The following is a 27,241-nucleotide window of genomic DNA, read 5'->3' as shown; positions in this document are numbered from 1 at the left end:
GATGTGCTGACAGAAGTAGTCGACCAGGAGGAGGCCAAAGCCATAGAGGCCTGCAGGCTGCATGTCTGGTCTAAAACACTCCAGGGATTCACAAAGGAGACAAACCAATGAATCTGTTTCTATCACATTGCTAGCTCATTCCTGCCTTGAAAAAAGCTCCTTGCACACCAAAAAAGAATGGACAGTTCTTCTCAAAAATAATAATGAAGAGCAGCAACTTTTACAAAATGTTGTTAAACCCTATGATAAACAATCATAAAACTTGCAAATACAACAATGTCAATTGAAGCCAGAAGGGAAGAGATGGCTGGATCAAATCTAATAATTAACACTTTTATTGCAAATGTTGATCCTAAATCAGGTGACAATTACCAAATTAACTCCTATGTCACTCACAATATACCGACAACACATGAAGGTCATATAATTTCTGGCCGATTATGAATATGACGTGTCCTGACTGTGTTTGTGGACGGTTGAGTGAGTTTGCCGATGTTGTTTTGGTGTGGTTCGGCCGACAGTAGCCCGTTTTGTTTGACCGGAAAAGCGGAGGGGGGTGTAGCTTTCAGAAAGTGAAGCATTATAGGGAAACTTTAATGAGCACGTGCACGCACAATTTAGGTCCAAATGTGAAAAATTGTAAATAGTTCATGGTTGCAAAAGTTAGTTGCAAAATCGGCCAATTACCGTATTTTCTGGATTATAAGTCGCTCCGGAGTATAAGTCGAAAAAGGCCAAAAATAATAATAATTAGGTAGAAAAAAACATACATAAGGCGCACTGGAGTATAAGTTGCATTTTTTGCAGGTAATTTATTTTCCAAACTACTTGACCAAAACAGACATTATGTCTTGGAAGGCAAGTTCTAACAATAAAAGAATAGAGAACAGACTGAATAGGTGTAAGATATGCTAACACAATGGTTATTCAGCTACACAAAAAATAAACATGAACTTTTTTCATTTATAAGTCGCTCTGGAGTATAAGTCGCAGGAACAGCCAACCTATGAAAAAAAGTGCGACTTATAGTCCAGAAAATACGGTATTTGGACGGTAACAATTCTTTTTTCAATCAATTACCGTATTTTCTGGACTATAAGTCACTCTGGAGTATAAGTCGCACAATGCCAGAAATGCATACATAGGTAGGAAAAAAAACATACATAAGTCGCACTGGAGTATAAGTGCCATTTTTTGAGGGTAATTTATTTTACAAACTACTTGACCAAAGCACACATTATTCCTCTTGGAAGGCAAGTTGTAACAATATGCTAATATTGTGATATATTGTGATATGCTAACACAATGGTTATTCAGCTACACAAAAAATAAACATAAACAGAAAAGATGTCCAGTGTTTATGTAACATAAACACTTTTTTCATTTATAAGTCGCTCTGGAGTACAAGTCGCAGGAACAGCCAACCTATGAAAAAAAAGTGTATTGCACCAATAAATGTAAGGATTAACGGACATTTTAATTACTGTCATAAAAGTGACACAGAGCTCTAAGTATTTTACGAATTGTCTCACTATACAAAATGTTTAAAATGTTCCAAATCCTACTGCTCCTCAATGCTGCAACGAGATGCCTCACCCCACCCCTGACCTCATCGGTAGCCTCAACCTAAAATGTTCTTAATGACCATTCACAGAAGACGACAAAAGCCAGACTAAATGGAGCAGGAACCTGTACTGTCACGCAACATAAGGAAGGAAACTGGATGCTTGTTGCACCCCAGGTCTGCATTATCATGCCACAAGGATGAGGAGCAAGCACAATGACCTCCCACACACCATTGTCAGATCACGGCTCCAAGGGCCTCTGATCTTTCACACCCTGCCCCTGCACGCTCCCTAGTCTTGGGTGAAAAGAGGGGGGAAAAGTTTATTAGGCACTGACAATTACCCATGAGACGCTTGGGGGCCCGTATTAAGTGAGTGCACTCTGACCCTTGGCTATAACCCCTTTCATGAAGCTTGAATAATCCTCATGGGGGAAAAGATAAGGATTTGAATAATACTTTTTTTTTTCAACTGATATCATGAAAATGGTTTACTGTATCTATGCTGCTTTGTGGATAAGTGGGGGTTTAATTTGAAAGAATTTCTGCACAGCTACATTTATTACTAGACTCCCTTTTAGGCTCCCTTTTACTTTGGTAGCAACACATTAGTCACATGACCACACATCAGCAGAACAGATACACCCTGGTGGAGTCATGCACTGCAAATTACACTGAATTAATCTGAAAATTAAAAATCACCAGAAGAATGTCAACGTTCCGCACTGACTGACATCGACAGAACCGAAATAAACGAGCCATTGCTTGCACATTTACTTGCACATCTCAATAACAATTTTTTATTGAGATTCTTGTGTTTTGGAAGAGATGAAGGAACCATGGATGGATGGAGGGTGTCACAAGACAACTATAATGTGTACTGTTACACTCTTCAACTGGCTGTGTGTATGCTACTGGCCCCGTCTACACCCACCGAGACAAAGAGATTGTTCTATTAAACCATAGAACTGATTTATTCATTCATTCATTTTCTACCGCTTTTTCCTCACGAGGGTCGTGAGGGGTGCAGGAGCCTATCCCAGCTGTCTTGGGGCGAGAGGCGCGGGGTACACCCTGGACTGGTGTAGCCAGCCATCACAGGGCACATATAGACAAACAACCATTCACACTCACATTCATACCTATGGATAATTTGGAGTCGCTAATTAACCTAGCATGTTTTTGGAATGTGGGAGGAAACCGGAGTACCCGGAGAAAACCCATGCATGCACGGGGAGAACATACAGAGATGGCCGAGGGTGGAATTGAACCCCTGAATCTCCTAGCTGTGAGGTAGCGCGCTAACCACTAGGCCGCCGTGCCGCTCCCGTATAATAAATAATAATAATAATGTGGTGAATAAATAGATGACATCAAATATGTATTTGTACTTGTATTTATTTGTGGTGGCCCGCCACTAATACATTTGGACCGCTACAGATCAATTTGTTGCTACTTTTTTTTTGTATTTGGGATTTGTGCGACCTCTTCACTCTCTTTTACAAACACTTCACAGCCACTTCCTCCATCCCAATCACTGCTGTAGTGTCCTTGGGCAAGACACAGTGAATGTCCGGTAGTGGTCGGTGGCTACCGATGTAGTTTACCACCATCAGTGTGTAACTGCGGCTACTACTGACTAGGGGTGTGTATTGGCAAGAATCTGGCGATTTATTAAGTGATTTAATTGATTGTGTGTTTATTTCAGTTCAACACACCCCGTGTCCAAAACTTCCTGAACAGGAATTTTTGTGACATTTTAATCTCACAAGATCTTCTGACAACCGTAATAAATAGATCGATAAAGCGTACATGCATGCTTGACAGCGTCAATAAATGTAAATGGAACAAATACAGAAAGCGTTCCTGGGTTGTGTGGCATTCTACGACATCAAAATACACAACCGCTGTACATCTCTCTACCTTCTTGTTTTCTCGGGAAGGCAATACTGTCCCAATATCGTCCCAACGGAGGCCCCTATCAGGAGCGGACTTAACAGCAGACTTTCTCATTATCCAGAGTGGACACCCTCTGATCCCTATCAACTATTGCACCATGATGAAACAGCCCACACAGGATATTGTCGTTGGGAGGGTTTAGAGGGGGTCTTGGGGGCGGAAAAAAAGGGGGGTCTCACAATGAGGCAGATGTCTGCACTGCTTAACACTCCACCCAAATTAAAATAGATAGATTTAAAATATATCTATTCGGAGTGGCTTGGATCGGTACAAACTGGCAAAGAAGTCTCCAATAAATAAATTAAATTAAAGAATTTAAATAATTTTAAAAAATTATAAATTTGAAATGAAATATAAGAGTTCAATGCCAAACAATGCATGTAACAGAAAAGAAAAGTCAGAAAAGTCAGAATTCATCGCCGTCCTCCTTCTGCTACAGTGAACTAAAACCACTAAAGTCATCCTCTTCAATTGTTGGAATCGAACAGTCCCACGATTACCGTTCATATATTTCACCAGGAAGGCCAAGTGGTCCCAAACAGAAGAAGACGGTTTTCAACCTTGACATTCTTTCTGTACCGAACCAACTGTTCCATACCAAAAACACCAGATCCCAAATCTATGAACCGTTTTTTTACTGATACGCTGCTGCTATGAAACTCCGCAGACTAACACGGTTAACTCTCTGGAAAAGCTTATATAACCAAAGGTGAAATTGAGCCTGCGATAAAATAATGTGAATCTGATTTCAATTTCTCCGTCCACTAGTCCAGAAGGGTCACCTTCTTGATCCAGACCCGCCTTACAAGTTAACCCTCTCAGGGCTCTACATTAAAAACAAAAATGACTTGCCCATGGGGAATCCTTAAGGTGAGAACTACTTGCCCGAACTTGCCCCATGTAAAATGAAAAGTGCCATAATGATATCATATATCAATATATGCTGATAATTCATCAGATAATAGTACTGATGCATTGTATTTGGAGGAATGTCTGAAAATTTGTGGAGATGTATTAAACATACATCTCCACAAATTTTCAGACATGCTACCTTACACATGGTAGTCGTAGTAAGCAGTGATATTTATAAGTTGTGCACCACAATGAAACATTATTTAATAGACACATTTGTGTACTAGTAAAGTGTTTTTAATCCAGAAAAAAATGCTCAATGGTCAAACAATAATTTGTGAAGCAAAGGTGAGAAAAATACACAGAGAAATGGAAGCGCTAGATTTTGTAGCTTGTGCAAAATCAGCACTTGGTATTGGATCTAATGGGTGGTGTTTCATTGTGACCACTTCAAATTGTCACAGCAATGTGATTCACTCACCTTTGCCATCATTAGATTTTCTGCCGCGAATAAAATACTTGTTTAGGAGGCACTGTTTCATCACTTTTTGGTGTTTTCCTTCACAAGTTGTTGAAGAATTAGACGATGTTGGCAGGGACGCCATGATAGATGTCTTCCTAGTAAAACGATCGCTGATTGGTTGATCGCGAACAAGAACGGGTGTGGGTAAAACGCGGATTGTGGATTACTGACCGCGGTCTAAATAAACGATTCTGATTGGTCCATTTCAAGATTTGCAAGGATTGGTTTGCAAATTACCACCGGAATTACGCAGTCCGTGTTTTACCAACACCCAACAAGAACCGCTTTAAAAAAAACTCTTGGCAGTACGGCATGCTAAAGTGTACTTGCCCGACGGGAATATTAATGATTGGATTTACTTGCCCGAATTTTGTTTTAACTTGCCCCGGGCCATCGGTACATCGTTATTGTCGAGCCCTGCCTCTAGAGTCCACAATTGTCAGCCATCAATGTCTTTTCCCTTCAAATGTACTCCATTGTCTTTTGTCTGTTGGCGTGTCTGCTGGTGCATACTCATTTAGCATCCACAGCTGTCCCGACCCCAACCAACCAATCCCCCCCCCCACGCTTACACACACAGAACCCCCACACCCACCCGTCCTGCTCCCGAAGTCTAGTGGCTGAAGGGCTGGTCCTTGAAGCTTGAAACAAGAGCACTAAAAATAATTCCCATGTAGTTGCCAAATAAGCAAACCCTACATGTTAGGTTAAAAGGTTCCCGGCAGTCAACAGAGAAAGTCGTATCTTTTTCCGACAGAAATGAACATCCATTCAAATGAAATTCACATTACAGTCAAACCCGGAGGCTTGTATGTTAAATTGATTGAACACCAGAAGGGTTGACAGAAAATACCTACTGTGCAAACCCCCCCCCCAAACCTAAAAAAAAAAAACAATTATTCACCACTGGCTCTAATAATAAAATGAAATCCAACAGTCAATGTGATGCATTACAAGCAGATGCTAAGCCTGCTATTAGCATAGATTAAACCACTTCCAACAACATAATCAACAGGCAACATTCAATTTCATTTCCATGCCGTACTCTGATCCTGTTTACAAAGCGTTAAACTGTTTAATCACCAGTCCGTCCGTGTAATATACTGTCTGAAATTGAAATAAGCGGTAAAATATCAGGCGCTGCCATCCGCCCGCCGGGGCGATGAGTGGGTGGAATTGATGAGGTTATCTGTCAAGGTGTGTGACGTTTCATGGCTTCTTAAGCGCTCATAAACGGCACGGCCGGGGCTGCACCGCAGTGTGTCCTGTCACACCCAGACGTGTTTTGGAGGGAGGAGGGGTCTCGGGTGGATGGAGAGGTGGAGTTGGGGGAGAGAGAGGGGGGGTGGATTTACTTGCCAGCTGCACAGATTGCAGTCGATATGACTGTGGGCCCCACATGCAGCAGTGGACAGGAGGCTCTCATTATCAGCCACAAAAACACTAGAGGAAAAGGGAGTGGTGTGTGTGTGTGAGTGTGCGTGTGAGTGTGTGAGTGTGCATGCCTATGTGTAATCAAGCAAATGGCACATGAAAATGCGCAAATAAACTTGCAAGCACCGTGCTAGCGGTCGATAATATGAAAACCAAAAAAAAATGTTGAAATGAAGTATTAAGATGGTTCATGCTTTGCAATGCAGTGTGCTTCAGGTATGAAGTCCCAAATAACGAGGTACTGTTATGCAAGTCTGCTTCTGTGGTACCACTAATAAGGGAGCTCGGACTAATCTAGAGGAATGATTTATTGTAGCTGGACTTTTTTTTATGATATTATGTTGAAATAAGGGGCTGCACGGCAGTCGTGTGGTTAGCGTACACACCTCATAGCTAGGAGACCCGGGTTCAATTCCACCCTCGGAGTTTGCATGTTCTCCCCGTGCATGCTTGGGTTTTCTCCGGGTATTCCCACATTCCAAAAACATGCTAGGTTAATTGGCGACTCCAAATTGTCCATAGGTATGAATGTGAGTGTGAATGGTTGTTTGTCTATATGTACCCTGTGATTGGCTGGCGACCAATTCAGGGTGTACACCGCCTCTCGCCTAAAGACAGCTCAGATAGGTTCCTTGTGAGGATAAGCCGTAGAAAATGAATGAATGAATTAATGAATATTGCCTAAAAATAAATGTACAAAAAACACTGACATTATATATATATAATAATTTTAAAAATTACTTAAAATATTAATTTAGATGTATTTTGATTTCTATTAGTTTACATATTTTTATAAAATTTTTGAAATATGAAAAATAATTTTTATCCACCCTCGTGAGGATAAGCGGTAGAAAATGAATGAATAAATGAATGAATGTTGGAATAAAATGAGTATAAACAGTGTTGTAGAATGCAATCAATTAGATGAGTGTTTACCTTAGGGTTACAGCTTTGGGGCGTTGGATGGAGGGGTGGGGTGGGGGCGGGGTGGGTACTGACACAACTACACCATGTGATCGCTCCTCTACAGATCGCTTGGGTTAATCCCTTGTGGGCGAGCTGAGGGTGATTCGGATGATGATGATACCGATGTGCATAGCGTATCGCAATCCACGAAATAAAGACATGTCATCCAATGAGTGAATTCAAGTTCCATGCATTCATCATTGTTTTCTGCATGTTCTTAAAATTAAAATATTAAAATACCACACTATTATCCAATCATACTACGTATGGAATGGTCTGTAACCTTGCACACATCCAATGCACCACATTAAAAGCGTTGTTTGCAGTAGTTTCGACCCACTCGTATTAACAGGCTACCGTTTCAGCTGCAGTTTTTTTTATGCGCGTCCATGTCGTGTAAATGCCCCCCCGTAAGACGTCAATGCAGGTTGTGCTTTTTCCGCATCAGCGCTTCATGACAAGACAGCTCTGCTGTTTTCCTCCAAGAGTGGGGACCGTCTCACTGTGTTGTGCACAGTCAACGCGCTTCTTTTATGAAAATAAACCCACGACTCCAAAATAATGAGACCTTGTAATCAAATAAAATGTAACAGTACCTTGATTATCATAGAAGAGCATATGAGGCCAAGTCCAGTTTGGGTATGCGACTCAGTCAGGACTTGCCTTGAGGACTGAGAGGCTTGAAAACTCAAAGAAAGTTACAGAATTAGGGCCGGCTGCCCGGAGAGATTTGCCCATTTTGTTTCCTGAGCATAGTCAACATGCTAACAGACTGTTTAAAGTGCCGTGACACAGAAAATGAAAGTTTTGTGCAGCGTGAAAGTCAGCCTATTAAAAACACAACACTGTATTCACACCCTCTTTATGTAATAAATGGACATGAATCCACAATGCTGGCATTGCTAGTGCAAATCAGTAGCAGGTTTTAGCTTATTTTTGAGATGCCGCTACTGCTGCTGCTGCACTATATCTGTGTTGTTTGTTTTTTACTTATTTATACTGTAGGTCCCTGCACATTCGCGATTCAGCAGATTATTGGTCCCCAAAAAAACACATAGAATATTAATTCACCATAAGTCAATAATAATGTTGAAATTGAAATGTTGGTTTTTATGCTTCATTTTTCGTAGAGGAGTGAGATTTCGCACTTAAGTGGTGGTGTAAGTCACCGCTGGTGTACTACACTGCTGATGGGGATGTCATACAAAAAAAAAATCCGATCCTATCCCCTTTAATATTTGCGATTCACACACCAATTGGATACTACAAAAATAAGGGAAATTGCACAATGCTCTCATCATTTCAAACAGAGAATCCACAATGGTTATGGTTTTATTTCATTTGAACATGCATCAGATTACAATTGAATGCATCGCATAATCAGTTCACAGTTCCACGTGTCCAAAAGGAGTAGGAAGAAGCAAAGCTTATTAAATCCTACCCCTCCATCTGGTACTTTTACAATCAGTAACTGTTACATTTGTTCACTTCCTGCTTTCCTAATATAGTTTAAGTTTTTTTTGTTTTTGTTTTTTTGTCACGTACCGAAGTATGAAGTAAGGTGATATGACCATACAATGACATAATGGGTACCATAGTAACTGTCAATATAGTGATATATATATATAGCACATCATGACTGGTTCAAGACTCTTCATCCTTGTATTTAGCAAACATCAACTGCTTGTATTGTTTCTTAACAATTCTTCTTTTTTCAATCACAATCAAGATACTCATTAGTTCCCAAGATGCTGTCATATGTGTAACTTCGATTCTTAGTAATTGACAAAAGCTATTTGCTTGTGACAAGGACATACATACGTACAGTACGCCTTTTTCATGGACAATGATGCTGGGGACCGAGAGGCAAAGGCACGTCTCTTTGATTCGGCTTAACATCTTAATCAATGTGGACAAACTTATTATGTTTCTGTTGTTGTTTAGTACCAAACATAATTCTCCTGGCCTTTAGAGGCTTCAGGTACGCTATGAAAAGAAGTGGTGGTGTGCAAGCACGGTCTGCATCCAACACCATAAAAAGAAATAACCTCTCTGCCTTATGAGACTCTCAGTACAACTGGTTTGATCCATTATACAAAGGAATAATGTATGCATGGCATTGCTCTGGAGAGCCATAAAAACAATGACAACCCATTGGTCAGCCTCGGTTCACCCTCCACCAACCCTGAGCACCCCCAGCAACAATACCATTACAGAGGTGGTCGAAGGTTCCTGTGTGTGGTCAGCTAATAAAGCAATTGTCTGCCATTGAAAAGAGGATTACTTTAATCTAGTAATGGCGGATGTCGTGTGACTCACAGTACTCGGGTGAGAGGGTCACTGTGAATTTGCAAAAAGCCCATTGTGAGGCGAGTGCAGCCCTCTTCCCTTTGACACGGTGGCCCAATCAAGACGATTGTCGTAAGCCATCTTTGACTCAACTTCAAATAGGTTTCTATACATAATGGCTGACCGGGGACCCGGCATATGAGCAGGGTCATATCAGAACAGAGCAAGTGTTGTGTCATTTAATCTGCATTGTATCTAATGTAATAAATACAACTCACTTTTAGTGCAAATGTTGATCTGAAATCAAAGAATATCTATTATGTCATGGTATGAATGTGAGTGTGAATGGTTGTTTGTCTATATGTGCCCTGTGATTGGCTGGCCACCAGTCCAGGGTGTACCTCGCCTCTCGCCGAAGACGACCCTCGTGAGGAAAAAGCGGTAGAAAATGAATGAATGAATACTATATATATGATATGACTGCAATACGCTATAGTATATAGGAATACTATGCAATATATATATGATTTTTTTTTTAATCTGGGGTTACGAATGCTCCACGTTTTCATGAAGTGTCATTGCAGAAAAAAACATAAATTTGAAAGCAGATGGATGGTTAAATGCCAAATATAGAGCAACCTGGAAGCCTGTGAACATATGTAAAGGCTTCTCAGCTGTGTAAAACACACACACACACCTGTCAATTCTGTGTTAAGTTTCACCGTGAGGTCGCTGTCCACTTTCGCTACCTCATCATGGTGCCTCAGAGGTGAGCCATCTACTATCTGACATCAGCGTTTCTCTTTTGGAAATACGCCAAGCAGGCTATTGGTGTCAGCAGCTGCCAATACACACTAAGGATGGGTGACTTTTCCCTGTCAAGTGTACGTAGCAGATGGCTATTGCCTTGCCTATGCTGCACGGTTCACTTTTTGCCACCTCATACCCTTGCGATATAAGTGTTAGGAGGTGGCGTTACGCTCTGGCACAACTACTCCAAGCAAAGTTATTTTATTATTATCGCTATACCGCCTAAAAATGAATATTAACACAATGCTTTTTATGGAATCAATAAAGTAAATATAAATTAATGCCCAACCCGAGAGCATTTTCTGCATTTTTAAATGTTAATGTTAAATGTTTGCGAGCTTTTTTTGTTTACTTTATTTCCACAATAAGGCTAAAAACAACCAATTACCTAAAAATGTCATCCAATAGGAGAAATATGATCTCAGGGAAGAACTACATTTGAAACACTTATATGCTAGGACTACGTTAAAAAGCCATAGCATTTCAGTATGTGGAATCAAACTATGGAATGGATTGAGTAAGGACCTCAAACAATGCACAACGATGAGCCAAGCAGTTGATGTTTGCTAAATACAAGGATGAAGAGTCTTGAACCAGTCATGATGTGCTATATATATATCACTATATTGATGGTTTCTATGGTACCCATTATGTCATTGTATGGTCATATCACCTTGTACTTCGGTACGGGACAAAAATAAAATAATATTTAAAAAAAAAAAAAATTAATAACTTAAACTATATTAGGAAAGCAGGAAGTGAACAAATGTAACAGTTACTGATGTAAAAGTACCAGATGGAGGGGTAGGATTTAATAAGCTTTGCTTCTTCCTACTCCTTTTGGACATGTGGAACTGTGAACTGATTATGTGATGCATTCAATTGCAATCCTTTAACGACGGTAGTAACACACACTTGTGGAGGTGCCCTGCATGTCCGGGTCTCCATACTTGGGCTTTTGTGACTATTTGGATTTTTCCAATGCATGACACAAGAAACACGGATATCCATGCATATCCCAAAAAGGAGCCATCTCTATTTGCTGAAATTGGTAAACAAAGCAATGACCCGTGAGGATAGCTATTTAGTGTGTCTGGCAGTGCGGCTCAGAGACATAATGATGATCCTTGGACATAACAGTTGGGGCAAGAGCTCTTTATTGTTCCCAACTGCCCCTGTGGCCCTTGTGCTACACTATCGTAAAAGGGAGGGGGGGTTAAATCTCTTCCTCCAACCACCTGTTGTCGATGCCCCGTCAGCCTCCCCCTACTAACGCGCACCAAATCTCCCACCCCCTCTTGGCTCGTGTGCTACTGACCCATTATAATGCAAAAACGTGCATGCATACACGCGCTAGTCATTATTAACATTGTCCTTTAGCATTGTCTGATTAATTCATGACTGTCCTCTGAGGAGGCCTTGGCTGGTGGGACTGGCTCAATGACCGGCAGACGGCCAGATCGTGCAGAAGGGGGTTAAGCCAGAGGCCCATGGCCTCACTTCAGCCATCTGATCCCCCCCTCTTAGACCGCAACTGCCACCACCCTGACAACCACAAGGCTGCATTAACCTGCAATCCTATTATGGAGGATGAAAACCTACCTTATTTGACATGGAAGATCCAGCTATCAATTTAGCCTCGTTTTTGGATACATTCAAATTACATTCACAATTATAGCGTGTTAATGATGTGCTTTATATATCACTATATTGACAGTTACTATGGTACCCATTATGTCATTGTATGCATTATTTAAAAAAAACAAAACAAAAAAAAACCTTAAACTATATTATGGAAAGCAGGAAGTGAACAAATGTAACAGTTACTGATTATAAAAGTACCAGATGGAGGGGTAAGATTTAATAAGCTGTGCTTCTTCCTACTCCTTTTGGACATGTGGAACTGTGAACTGATTATGTGATGCATTCAATTGTAATCTGATGCATGTTCAAATGAAATAAAACCATTACCATAAAGACATATCAGTGCAGACAACTGTTTGATAATGAGACGGATTCAATATTAATAAATGGAATATTTTAATTTCATGTCATAGAAAGCCTGTTTATGACCTTCTAAAAACATCATAAGAGCCCTCTTTGCATGAAGCAACACCCATATAGTCACCTTTATATTTGTATTATGCATTATAGCAGATATAATCACAGAAAATAAGATATAATATGAAACAAATATAAGACAACCGACTCACATGTTAGTTCTCACGCAGTTGCTTGTTGTTGTTTTTTTCCGGACAGTGACTATTGTCTCATCATTATAATGTAATGGCGGCTTTAAATGGCTTTACACTCATATTACCCAGACATACTAAGAGTAAATAAGTCATTTAAACGACATAAACAAACTCCAGCTCGTGTGTACGTGTCACAGTAAATGTGTCCACCAGTGAACCGTAGTGGCAGGCTGACAGATGTGTGAAGGAAGTAACAGGAAGTAACATCAGAGTTAAGTTTTAGCTTGACGTGGGTTATGACTGCCACTGTTTGTATCGTTTTTTTTATTGTCTCGGGCTGAAATCGTCATCAGGTCGTGTTTTAGACACGGAGAAAGCTGATGCTGTGTGTGTGTGTGTGTGTGCGCGCGCTCGCTTGCAGCCCCGCCTTGCCACACTGAGACAAAGACACTGAATGACTGACTGAAGGGTTCACTCACGTCATTCATTCTGCTATAGAACCAACACGCCCAGGTGTTGGGAGAGATACACAGAGTGAAACCTCTTGTCATCCAGCTTGTTTGGTATTGAGAGAGAGGAGGAAAAAAAACACTTGTGTATGTCAATATATCGATGCAGGCAAAATTATGGCCTCTCTTTTAATCTATTATGTGATTAATTGATTTATTGATTCTCGTGATAACAGGAACAATTTATAACAGAAATGACCCCATTTTGTGTCTCCAATTTTAGGATGATAGGATGCAGATTGGAATCCGAATGAGTTCTCGGAAAGCCGAGGGGAAGTTAAGTAGGTTTGTACATCACTTGTATCAGCCAACACTAACACGGAATTCCCCGGAAATCCTTCCCACATCATCAAATCCATAAACCCTGAAATTCAGCACTCAGGTGTCGGATATCAAAAAACAGCATGACAGGTATGAGTGTGCATACTCTATGTGTCTCAGAGAGAAAAAGATGGCCGCTCCAAATGATAGTTGTGCTGATCGGCTACATTGTTTACAACAAAGTCCTGTCGATTACCGTCGTGAGAAAGTTGGCCCACAGGCGTTGACACCGAGCCAGGAGGAGGACAAGAGTTTCATCACATCTTCACCTGTTCACCCAAATTCCACAAAGCAGCTGCCATCTTAAAACCTGCAGGCTTGACCTCCAAACAACCTTTGCAGAGGTTGCTGGGGGTGTTTTTTCAGGAGCAAAAGTCCTCCGTTCGCTTTATTCAAGAAGAATTCCACCCCCCATTCTTGTCACCTAAGAAAAAAAGTTCATCCTCCCCTCCTTCTTTATGTGTGAATATTCATGAGCCATAAAGGCAGGCGGTAGAGATGTAGCAGGCATAATAAAAACGTCAGAGTTATAAAACACTCAAAGAAAAATGGCCAAGTCCCTCTGAATGTCAAAGACCCGCAAATGTCTGTGTGGCCCCGAGCTCTATTGTTCTTGACCGACTTTTCTGCAACTGACGAGATTTGGTCGCTGCTCCTTTTAACAACTTTGTCAAACAACATGGTATTTTACTTTTTTAATGTGTTATAATGATTACTATCCCTCAAGGGGAAATGTGATTTATACTGTCTTGTCTATATTGTATTACACAATACGCAACCACACAAAATCAGACCACACGCAGAGTTGCCACTACCATTATATTACTGGTAGTAGTAGTAAGGGTGTAAGAAAATATCGTTTCAGCGATATATCACGATACTTTGTTCCACGATATAATAAAAAGTATGATATGGATATTTTTAGGCATTTATCATAGACTGTATATGGTATGGAAGTAGTGCCCAAGGACACTACAGCAGTGATTGGGATGGAGGAAGTGACTGTGAAGTGTTTGTGAAAGAGGGTGAACAGGTCGCACAAATCCCAAATACAAAAAAAAAAGTAGCAACAAATTGATCTGTGGCGGTCCAAATGTATTAGTGGCGGGCCACCACAAATAAATACAAATACAAATACATATTTGATGTCATCTACTTATTCACCACATTATTATTATTATTATTATTAATTATATGGGAGCGGCACGCTGGTCTAGTGGTTAGCGCACAGACCTCACAGCTCGGAGACCAGGGTTCAATTCCACCCTCGGCCATCTCTGTGTGGAGTTTGCATGTTCTCCCCGTGCATGCGTGGGTTTTCTCCGGGTACTCCGGTTTCATCCCACATTCCAAAAACATGCTAGGTTAATTGGCGACTCCAAGTTGTCCATAGGTATGAATGTGAGTGTGAATGGTTGTTTGTCTATATGTGCCCTGTGATTGGCTGGCGACCAGTCTAGGGTGTACCCCGCTTCACGCCCGAAGACAGCTGGGATAGGCTCCAGCACCCCCGCGACCCTCGTGAGGAACAGCGGTAGAAAATGAATGAATGAATTATACGGGAGCCAGGCTATCTATCAATCCATCCATCCATCTAAATGTATGAAAAACACTGAAATATAACAAAACATTGTTATGACAAGAAACTGCCTCTTTAGTGTTCCATAGTAAAATCTCAATAGTGCATCCATACTGCGGACTACTGCTTCTCAACCTGCAGCAGATGGATTGTGAGAGGTTACAGCCCCTGAACCCACCACCACTCCTACAGCGTTGGCTGAAAACCTGATACTAAATATATCCACCAGTATGCAAAGTAGCTCTTCCTTCATTGGCCTCCACATTTCCAAGTGATATAGGCAAGAAGCCAGGTGACGCCATGCCACAGTGCCATCTTGTGCCTTCGCTGGTGCCACCCTGAGCCTCTTGGCAGCTACAAGACGGCTTATGTGCTGGTGGCTTCATCTCCAGCCTCATTGGTGCCACGCGGAGGGAAACTGACCGTGGCGGGCAATAGCTTGACTTTTGGCACCAGCCATCACACCCCCCACCCAACTCCCAATGTAACCTCTCACGCTAGAACGGCTCAAGAAAAGTATGTTTGTGGATTTGTGCCTGTGAGCTATCAGACAAATACACACAAGAAGTAAAAAAGGTTCATCTGAGAGGAAATGCAGTATTTTTGCAAAAAAAGTGTTTTTAACTTCACAAAATTGAAGCAGTTTATTAATTTACTGTCGTCCCCAACCTAATCGCCGTTTTCCATTTCTAATTCATTAATTATGCTGTTTCATAGTTAAATACGGCAGAATCTGTCAAAAATATGAATATTTCCGCAATACTAATATAAGCCATGAATGTTTTCATTAATTGTGATTGTAGTATCACTAAGTGTCAGTCATTGTTCACTGAGAGAAGAGGCTTGAACAGGCTTTAATTTTGTAGGTTTAAATTACCTCACAACAGGCACAATAATAATAGCCTATAATAATAAAACTAATAATAATAATAACATGAGCTACTGTTGCATATGTAACCCACAACAAGCTAAATTTTACTTTGAAGCCCTCAACGTCACTTCCGATCCTCCACAGGGAATACTTTTACTGCGACACACACAAGTAGAGGTTTTATTTACGTTCTAAATAATTTACATTTCAAGTCTAAAGTGCTCCAATACTGCTAAAAGCCGTATTTAGAACATCATAAACAAGCTTTATATGCCATTAATCCATTCATAAAGAAGAAATCCTACCTAGTTCACTTATCACAGTGGGGTCTGGAACCAATTAGCCGTGAATACGAGGGATTGCTGTATTTATTTTATTATACTGATTATAATCCCTGCCCTGGTGGTGTAATGGACCTCAGGGACAAGATTGTCGACCTGCACAAGACTGGAATGGGCTAAAAGACCATCAGCAAGAAGCTTCGAAAAAATAATTCTGTCTCTCTCTGCAACAATAAAGCCACCATAAAAGTTAATTTTACTGTTTGGTACATTGAATTTTGTCGTATTAATAAAGATGTGGACTGATGATACCCCCAGATTTGCTTGTTTATTCAGCCTTCTTGGATCACACACCCAACATATCCGGATTATAAGTCACCCTTTTTCAAAGTTTTGGTTGGCCCTGCAATTTATATGTCGTATGTAGTACTCTGGTCACTCGGTGTAGGTAATGTCACATTGCTGAAATATTTCCTTCCATTATATTACCTGAAACGCTGCCAGAAGTCATAGCATGGCCGACATGATAAAGTGAAAACATTTTCTCCTCCATTCCCGTGTGGAAGTGGTATGTTTTCGGCTTCTTACTTTGTCCTGTTGTCCACTCTGTTTGAAACCCTTTTTTTTTTAGTTTAGTATAAACAAATGGGGGGCGGCACGGCGGTCTAGTGGTTAGTGCGCAGACCTCACAGCTAGGAGACCAGGGTTCAATTCCATCCACTGTGTGGAGTTTGCATGTTCTCCCCTTGCATGCGTGGGTTTTCTCCGGGTACTCCGGTTTCCTCCCACATTCCAAAAACATGCTAGGTTAATTGGCAACTCCAAATTGTCCATAGGTATGAATGTGAGTGTGAATGGTTGTTTGTCTATATGTGCCCTGTGATTGGCTGGCGACCAGTCCAGGGTGTACCCCGCCTCTCGCCCGACGACAGCTAGGATAGGCTCCAGCACCCCCCGCGACCCTCATGAGGAAAAGCGGTAGAAAATGAATGAATGAATGAATAACTAGGCTAACTAGTTAGCTTGTGTCCCTGCAGTGATCCTGTAGCCTGCACATTACAGTTAAAGCAAGCTGTTGTAAACAAATAATAATAGAAGTGTGAGGCTGATTATAGACATGTCTCAATGGGCTCTAATAATGTTAAAAACCATATTCACAAACTCATAAAGGTTATATGAAAAATATGTAATATAAACAAAAATACGAAAAGAAATTGACTTATTGAGGCCGGATCTGGAACTAATTAAATGTGATAAACTAGGGATGGTTATATAATTTAAGATGTTTTTAAATGTTAATTCATACCAGCTGTCATGAACCAAGGAGTGAACATTATAGCCGACAGCCTTGAGAGGATGAAACATTAAATGAATTCAGTGGTGTAGAATGAGATTGTGTAACCCAAATACTTGTATATTATAGATTTTTATTTAATAATACCCTTTCATATAATTATAAGTGCATATATATATATATGTGAAGTATAAATCAAATGTTTTAATATACAACACTCAGCAACAGGTGATTTGAATCATGAGGGTTGACTCCTGTGATTCTGTGCACCCAATCAGGATATCACCCCTTGATCACATGACAAACAATAACCAATAAATAGCTACCAGGACGACACACTTGCAGCACACAGCACAGGTAGGCTTGCAAATGTATTTCAAACCAACAATATGTTTTAATACTGCTGCATCTAATTACGTTATAGGCACCAACTACCACTGCTGCGACTGGGAGCATTTCATATATTATGTATTGAACGGAACTGGTAAGTGTTGCTAAAAGTAGCTAAACTTAGCTTAGCCACCCGGCCTCATTGTGTGGGCTTGTTAGCATGAACAGCAAATGAGAATTATGAGAATTTATTGATTGTTATATTCTAGATACTTTATGCAATTAGTATATTGAGTATTGTGTGCACACAGATCCTGTGTTGATCTGGTTAATTGATTCATGGCCCTGTGTTTATACAGGCCAGGAAAATGGTGGCGAGCTAAGCGAAGGAGGCCTACATAGAACCAGGACCGGCTTGGACTCCGTGTGAATGAACTGACGACCCACCTGCTCCTTCAGTGCTGGTAGGACATTGACTGCAATTTTTTTTCCCTTTTTGGTCAGTACCTCTAACACAAGGTTCTCATTATCGGGTCACCAAGACTCGATGGACTAGTTAGTTATCAGCTGCAAGGAACCATTGTGAATCTCACACATGGCATACTTTTGTATATTCTTGTAAATAGCACCCACTGAATGGCCATTCAATCAGATACAACCTTGAGCACTTGAACTTTGAAGCATTAATTGTCACTATATATCTTATATTGTTTTGGGGTTTATGCCCATGCATGTAAATATGGAATACATTGCGTAAGCAAACTCAGATTTGTGTATCCGGGTCATTTTTCCTCTCTCCCCGAGTCTTACCTAAATTCTTCTGATCATAGGCGGATATTTTCCCAACAGTCAACTAATTGCAACTAACTAATTAACTAATTAAACACTGGTTATTTTGTTGCAATTTTGTTACAATTGGGAGCTTGGTGAACTTGCTTGACTGACTTGCATGGTGGCCTCGCTGGCTTATGTTAACTAACAAGCTGTGTTGATTTAGCGTGTTAATTTTATGACTTGCTGAATAACTGTCAATATGTTACATTTGATTACATGGTAATGCTATCTTCTTATATGGCCTGGAAAAATTAAATAAAATACTTTTTTTTAACCTCTTAAAAATTATCTTATTCAGAAAATTGTATAATAACATACAATTATTAGTATTTTATTTTGTAATTTAAAAAAAAAATAATAATTGTACAAATTATACAATAGTTAGTTGTATAATGAAATTTCTGCTTGGAACCTGATTTTTATGGTAATGGTTTTCATTTGAACATGCATCAGATTACAATTGAATGCATCACATAATCAGTTCACAGTTCCACATGTCCAAAAGGAGTAGGAAGAGGCAAAGCTTATTAAATCCTACCCCTCCATCTGGTACTTTTACAATCAGTAACTGTTACATTTGTTCACTTCCTGCTTTCCTAAAATAGTTTGTTTATATTTATTTTTTGTCACGTACCGAAGTACGAGGTGATATGACCATACAATGACATAATGGGTACCATAGTAACCATCAATATAGTGATATGTATAGCAGGTCTTACTCAATCCATTCCATAGTTTTATTCCACATACTGAAATGCTATGGCTTTTTAACGTAGTCCTAGCATATAAGTGTTTCAAATTTAGTTCTTCCCTGAGATCATATTTCTCCTCCTGGGTTTGTTCCCAGTACGACAATGTTTCAGTTTGTGTGCCATTGAACCCATGCGTTTTTATAGTACAAGTGGCTTTGGTTGGCAAGTATGACATTTAAAACAAGAACTAGTATCTGTTTGTTTATGAGAGGCGGTCAACGAGCAGTGTCAAATCCAACCATTCCTATCCAGCAACAGCAATTGGGATTATTCCCATGACCAAGCTATCAACAGTGCATGTTCGTGAACAACTTAGGTCATGGAGCATCGGACGCAACATGACAGAGGTTGCACTCTGTGGAGTCGGAGAAGATAGGATGTGATATTATAAGCTTGGAGTACAAGCAGTGGGGGTTGGGGGGGCTGAGGGTACAAGCTGCCAGGAGATGTGACTCGGAGGTGAGAGCTGGCATCTTGAGTTAACTGAGGGATGGTGAGAACCGGAGTGTCTGTGAACCTGCCTCTGCGGGGATACTGACTGCAAATAAACGCATACATCATTGTTGTACTGTGATATGGACGAGCGCGGTGCTGTCACGAACCTCGCCGCACGTCAGCGATGCACACATAGTCAAGAATTCAAGTCTGTAACTTGAATAAAAATGCTTACTTGCCACTTCCAGCGACGCATTCCGACTGACTGCCTCACCCAGGTAATTACGGGCCACGCACACATAGACTCCTTCATCGGGTTTACTTCGCCGGCCGTGTACGATTCGCAGAAAGAAAAGGGAACCGCTGGGTAAGAGCATCCTGTGAGAGCGAGGGTCCTCGCGGTCTGTCTCGACTCGCTCGCCATCTTTATACCATTCCACCATGGGAACCGGACGTCCTTCTGCCTTGCAGTTGAGGGTGGCTGGCTCCCCCTTGGACACGATCAGATCAGATGGGTGTTCAACAATTCGTGGGGCAGCGTCCTCTAGCCTGGGTCGGGATCCTGAGGGAAAAGAAACACAAAAGGATGAGATTTCTGACGAGTTATTGTATCATTGTATCTCCTCCTTGCTCGTGCTTGGTATGTGCTGAGCTATTCCTCACCCTGCGGTCCTTCAGTGATAATGATACTTGTAAGAAATGTAGCTTATTTGCTGCCCTGGAGGTGAGGATTAGCAACTTAGATGAGCGGCTCAGCACTATGAAGGGCATACTCTAGCCGCGCAATAAGGATCAACCGATATATCGGGCCGATATTTGCGTTCTTTACTTGAATCGGTATCGGCCAATACATGTGTGGGGTATATTTTTCCACGCGTGATCTATGTGCATCACATTGCGGAGGAGCAGTCATCACATCGATGCTAGATAAAACTTAAACTACGACAGAAATGTTTTTGCACATGGTTGAATATTTACTGCTTTTAAAATTGATAATACTGTTTAAATGCGTGTTTAAGCAAGCTGAATCCTACTGTTTTCAGTGTTTACATTTCAATAAATTTGTTTCAACTTGAGACCTGTAATATTTGTTCATATTGTTCATTTTTTCATGTAAATTGAGGGAGCAAAAGCAAAATCGGCCATCAGCTAAGGGTGATGGAAAAAAAAATCGGCACCGGCCCGGGGAAAAAAAACATATCGGTCGATCGCTACCGCGCAGTTTGTTGCAGCTTGTTGCTCTATTTTGCGGGACATGAGTGGATTCGGTCATCAAAATGTATTATCGGCGATAACAGGGCGATAATAACCCAAAGCAAAACTGCTCAATTAAGCATTTAAACGCGACAGTACTCCCCTGCTGATTGCTAGCTAATGACCACGGTTGATCTCGGCCGATTTAATGCCGACGCCAAAGGTTATGTTATGCAGGTCTAACAGAAGAGGACTGGCATGACTGTCCACAAAGGTATCATGAAGGTGATTCAAGGACTTCCATAAAAAGCATGAAAAAAAACCCTTCAAAAGTTTTGATTACAGCACAAACAACGAAAACCGGCTAACAAAAAAGCAGCTTTGTAATGGTACAGCTTTGTATTGCAATTGCTCCTCCAGTTTCATTTTACTAATACCCTAATAGGAAGCTTCGGAAATACTCCGATTTGGTACACAAAGTGTAAATAAAGACGTTTAATTGACTTGATGAGACGGGTAGGACTAACACTAATGATCACTTGTATAATTACATGCACAAAGATGGATAAATTGGTAGCCTACACACTTTAAGAGCAAGCCATGTGGAAATGCAAAATTGAGCCTTTTAAGAAAGAAAAGAACCACTGTGAGCTTGTGAGCTAAATATCATCAAGAGAAAATTGAAATTAAAAAAAAGTCTCCCATCTAAAGACAATCAGTGAAAAAAATCACTCATGAATCAGTGATACTGTGAGGCAAGACTAATCCAACTAACATTGAAAGTACAAATGTTGTTTTTTTTTTTTTTCCGTTAACCCCCAGATGCCTGGCTCACAGGGAGGGAAGAATGAACTCAAATCGGTTTGGAATTTGTGTAGTCTAAAGGACTGCTTTGACTGTTGTGTATAGAAGGGAAAAATTGGACCCTCTAAGGCCCTATTAGCGCCTGGCGGACATGGACTCCGGCTCCAAGTGAACAAATCTCATAGCTACACGATGGATAATGAAACCTCAGAGGTAGCTGGTAGGAATGATGCAAAGAGAATGATTGGATACTGCCAAAATAAAATACCATTAATGGTGGTACTCTATATACAAGTAGACCAGGATTATGGTATTTGGTGTGTAGAAGAAAAACTTTGCCTACTTTTATGTTTGGCTCATACTGACAGAACAGAACATACAGTCAGTTGGTCTGTGGCGGTCCACTACATATAAATACAAATACAAAATTTTGAAAAGTGTCTGTTCCCTTTTACAAATAGTTTCCCAAGTAGCTTTATGGAAAAAACATGAACAATCAACAATTGCTGGAGTCAACCCCAGTGTAAGACTGCGAATAATAGGAAGAGTTCCAAAACAAGTGTGTTTTTTTTTTTTTTTTTGAACTGACCGCAAATGATCCATCATACAAGAATATCCTTGGATGTTTTCCAGGATATACAAGTAGACCAGGATTATGGACCTTGGTGTGTACAAGAAAAACTTTGCCTACTTTTGATCTGCTTGGCCCATACGGACAGAACAGAACATAGTCAGTTGGTCTGTGGCGGTCCAAATGTATTAGTGGCGGGCCACCACATATATAAATACAAATACAAAATTTTGAAAAGTGTCTGTTCCCTTTTACAAATAGTTTCCCAAGTAGCTTTATGGAAAAAAACATGAACAATCAACAATTGCTGGAGTCAACCCCAGTGTAAGACTGCGAATAATAGGAAGAGTTCCAAAACAAGTGTGTTTTTTTTTTTTTTTTGAACTGACCGCAAATGATCCATCATACAAGAATATCCTTGGATGTTTTCCAGGATATACAAGTAGACCAGGATTATGGACCTTGGTGTGTACAAGAAAAACTTTGATTGCCTACTTTTGATCTGCTTGGCCCATACGGACAGAACAGAACATAGTCAGTTGGTCTGTGGCGGTCCAAATGTATTAGTGGCGGGCCACCACATATATAAATACAAATACAAAATTTTGAAAAGTGTCTGTTCCCTTTTACAAATAGTTTCCCAAGTAGCTTTATGGAAAAAACATGAACAATCAACAATTGCTGGAGTCAACCCCGGTGTAAGACTGCGGATAATAGGAAGATTTCCAAAACAAGTGCGTTTTTTTTTGGAGCTGACTGCAAATGATCCATCATACAAGATATCCTTGGATGTTTTCCAGGATATAGAAGTGGACCAGGAAGTGGACTTGGTGTGTAGAAAACAAAAACTTTGCCTACTTTTGATCTGCTGGGCCCATACCGACAGAACAGAATGTAGTCAGTTGGTCTGTGGCGGTCCAAATGTATTAGTGGCGGGCCACTACATAGAAATACAAAAGTTTGGAAACTGTTCTGCTGGGCCCATACCGATAGAACAGAACATAGTCAGTTGGTCTGTGGCGGTCCAAATGTATTAGTGGCGTGCTACATATAAATACAAATACAAATGTTTGAAAAGTGTCTGTTCCCTTTTACAAATAGTTTCCCAAGTAGCTTTATGGAAGAAACACAATCAACAATAGCTGGAGTCAACCCCGGTGTATGACTGCGGATAATAGGAAGAGTTCCAAAACAAGTGCGTTTTTTTTTTTTAACTGACCGAAAATGATCCATCAAGTCAAAGACATGCCATATTAGCACATTTATACATGTAAACAAAACGAGCTGAAAGAAAAGTCAGTTATTGCGATTGCTCCTCCCACGAGACTACGACTGTGGAGATTCTGACAATTTCCACTTCACATGTCCACTGACATGAGAAGGCTAATGTATGAAAACCCATTTGGTTTGGAGTATGAAGGGCAAAGGAAAACGCCATTTGACTTGACACGCTTGGAAATGATGGGTTGTCTGTTGTATCTCTGTATGACAGCTCTGCATATAAATATCCACTCACTCCCTACATGTCTTCCACACAGGTGCTAACATATCCACATCATGTGAATCATATTAAATCCATTCAATGGCAGTACAGGTCCGCCTACATGGCGTATGACTGCTTCAAAATACAAGTAGCACTGAGCCAGCTCTGGAAGAATATAGTATGTGTCATCAAACACAACCAAAATACATTCAGTTGGCTGGGGCCCTGCAGGGAAAAGGACATAAAACATGGATAACATTTCGCCTACATCTAGTCCTCACCCACCACATGTTGGCATACAGAAACTGGAACTCGGAATGCTGCAATTTTTGCTCATAATAGTTTCAAGTTTTAGTCGAGTAGTTAGCGTGCAGACCTCACAGCTAAGAGACCAGGGTTCAACTCCACCCTCGGCCATCTCTGTGTGGAGTTTGCAACCGGGTACTTCGGTTTCCTCCCACATTCCAAAAACATGCTAGGTTCATTTGCGACTCCAAATTGTCCATAGGTATGAATGTGAGTGTGAATGGTTGTCTATATGTGCCCTGTGATTGGCTGGCCACCAGTGTGCCCCGCCTCTCCCCCAAAGACAGCTGGGATAGGCTCCAGCGCCCCAGCGACCCTCTGTCGGTAGAAAATGAATGAATGAGTTTCAACTTTGCAAGCTTTGCAGTTTGCAAATGGAAATGACAAAACCAAATTTTCCACCAACGTATTCTACTGTCATATATATGAAATACAGGAATGGAAAATTCTCCAGAAAACTACAAACATGGCACAATTACATAAGTATAGTGCAAATAAAATGCTTTGTGAAACCGCTGGAGTAGAGAGGAACGATTTGAAGAAAATCCTTCCCTCTTGCAGAATTGTTGATTTACAACTTTGTTTCCTTCTCAAAAGCCTAAAGACTCCTCCAAGTCCCCCCCCACCCCCAATCCGCCAAAGCCATAAGAATTGATTTGCAAATGTGTATTCAAAGTTAAATTGGCAGCAGACTTTGCCTTTTAGTACTTGACCCTGCAGGCGCACAACAAAATGAGGCACATACATGAGAATACAAAGTACCAACCCTAAAGAGGAAACCTCTTTTATAATTAAGCGGGTTAATGCTAAGCATCTAAATGAGCAGGCTCGACTTTGCAAAAGGAAATTCCGTGTTTATTGTGTCCCTGAGGGCCATCAGCGGTATTGTGCTTCAGGATTGCAGTTGCTTATTTCGACTCTTTCAAAAAAAAAAAACTCAAATTTGTTAAACTATATGAAAAATTTTGAATACTTAACCCTCCTCTTGTGTTAGGGTCGGCACTGACTTTTTATACATTTTAATGAATAAAAAGAATCACATATTTGTTTATTGCATCAAGGCTTTTTGACTTTGTCAGGAAACTCTATTTCAACAAAATAAAACCAAAAAAAATATTTTTACTACATTTTAAAATGGTCTGGTTGAAATTATGACCACTGTATTGTTAGGGTCGGTTTCGAAACCGGTTATAATAATATGACTATAAAGCAATATTTTGAGCCACAACTGAAATCATAAGTGTACAATTAGCCAACACAATGACAACCAGCTCCTTTTCTCATCATGTAAGCTTCAGGGGATTCTCATTTTGACCGCTTTTCCAGTATACATGTGACGTGAATTCACTCATTTGACTGGCTTGAGTTCACATTTACAATTTGGATCATGGAAAGAATGACAAGAAGTACAGTGAACCAAGATCTGGACCTGTTCTGCTTTTTGATTTCATTTCATACTAAAGTTCTGTTGCTGAAAACAATAACTTTTTCTAAGATATATTTATAGCCCTCAGTAATAGCCAGGTAACAAAATAACCTTCAATTTATTAATATGATTCTTTTGAGGTTCAGTTTACCATTTTTGGGAATTGAAATCGAGGGGTATAGTGACAAAAAAAGGCCTACATTCCCACACCGAAAGTATTAAAACCAACATTTTCATGCATGAGGAAGCCTAAGAAGGTAACCAAGACATGATGGTAACTTATTGTTTTTAGTGTATTTTATAGCTGATTTAATACATGGGTCAAAACCGACCCATTAACATTAGAGATACCAGAAAGCTAACACAAGAGGAAGGTTAAACACTTTCATTTTGCCTAAAACGGAAAAAAAATCCTTCTTTTGAAGAACACAGCAATTATCATCAGATGATATGTACACAACATAGTATTGTATAGTCCACTTATCGCTTGGATTCGGTAATTATTTAACGGTATTATTAGTTCAGCCATAAAACTTCAATGAAGTCTTATGTTGTGTCGTAATTCAGGCTCATTTTGCTGTATGTCTATTTCAGTAATAAGGCTGGCAAGACCACCCCCCCCCTTTCCAGAACCACTGGAACTAATTCCTTAGGCAGTCCATCTGTCTACAGCCTGAGGTGGGGAGCTCATGCTTATCGTGTCAGGCCCCTCAGGCTGTCACACTTGAGACCTTTATAGCTGACTTGTCCTGTCAGCACCTACTGCTAAATAGAGTCCTTGTGCAGCTGAGTTCCCTTTCTTCCACCTTTAACTGTGACGCCTCCCCACATATAAATTAATAATGCATCATGAGCCGTTGTCAAGCTGAAATTAATTGTGGAGCACAGTTCTGTTACCTTGGATACACATGGTGCAGGACCATTTAAGGAACTTCAATTGAATGAGTGTTTTTTTTTTTATACAATAGACCAGAGTATGGACTAAGACTTGGATAGTTTAATGCAGGGGTCGGCAACCCTTACTATCAAAAGAGCCATTTTACCCTCTCGCTAAGTAAAGAAAAATAAACTGGAGCCACAAAAAATAATTTCAAAACATCTTATAAATCTATCTAGATGAAAATATCTTCTTTAATTTTTTTTTATTTTAACAAGTTTTACAATAAATAGGGCGGCACGGCGGTCGAGTGGTTAGCGCGCAGACCTCGCAGCTAGGAGACCAGGTTTCAATTCCACCCTCGGCCATCTCTGTGTGGAGTTTGCATGTTCTCCCCGTGCATGCGTGGGTTTTCTCCGGGTACCGGGTTTCTCCGGATACTTCCAAAAACATGCTAGGTTAATTGGCGACTCCAAAATTGTCCATAGGTATGAATGTGAGTGTGAATGGTTGTTTGTCTATATAAGTGCCCACTGTTCTCAAATATCTTACTTTTTATTTTTCTACACAAAACAAGATGAAAAATAAATAAATCAAGAATAAAGAAAATCAATCAATCAGCAATAAATATAATAACAATAAAACGGCAAATAATAAACTTAAGAAACCACATATAGTTGGTGGGTAGACAAATTATTTTTTTCCAGATAAAAATTAACAAAGCATTATTAGAGCCCTGTAGACATGACAAAACAAGACTATAGTCACATTTACACTCTTTA

General features: G+C 40.3%; 1 protein-coding gene across 3 annotated transcripts in view; it reads right to left on the bottom strand.

Annotated features, from left to right (window-relative positions):
- The window catches only part of robo3 (roundabout, axon guidance receptor, homolog 3 (Drosophila)), a 130,263-nt gene that overhangs the window by 46,748 nt on the left and 56,274 nt on the right, over positions 1–27,241 (bottom strand). For all 3 annotated transcript variants that reach the window (XM_058086497.1, XM_058086496.1, XM_058086498.1), the window contains exon 2: positions 20,034–20,360. In XM_058086497.1, the coding sequence (XP_057942480.1) occupies positions 20,034–20,360 (327 nt within the window). The remainder of the gene's footprint in view (positions 1–20,033; positions 20,361–27,241) is intronic.

This window comes from Doryrhamphus excisus, chromosome 11 (assembly GCF_030265055.1).
Source record: "Doryrhamphus excisus isolate RoL2022-K1 chromosome 11, RoL_Dexc_1.0, whole genome shotgun sequence".
NCBI classification, from domain to species: domain Eukaryota; kingdom Metazoa; phylum Chordata; class Actinopteri; order Syngnathiformes; family Syngnathidae; genus Doryrhamphus; species Doryrhamphus excisus.
This window is presented reverse-complemented; position numbering and strand designations above follow the sequence as displayed.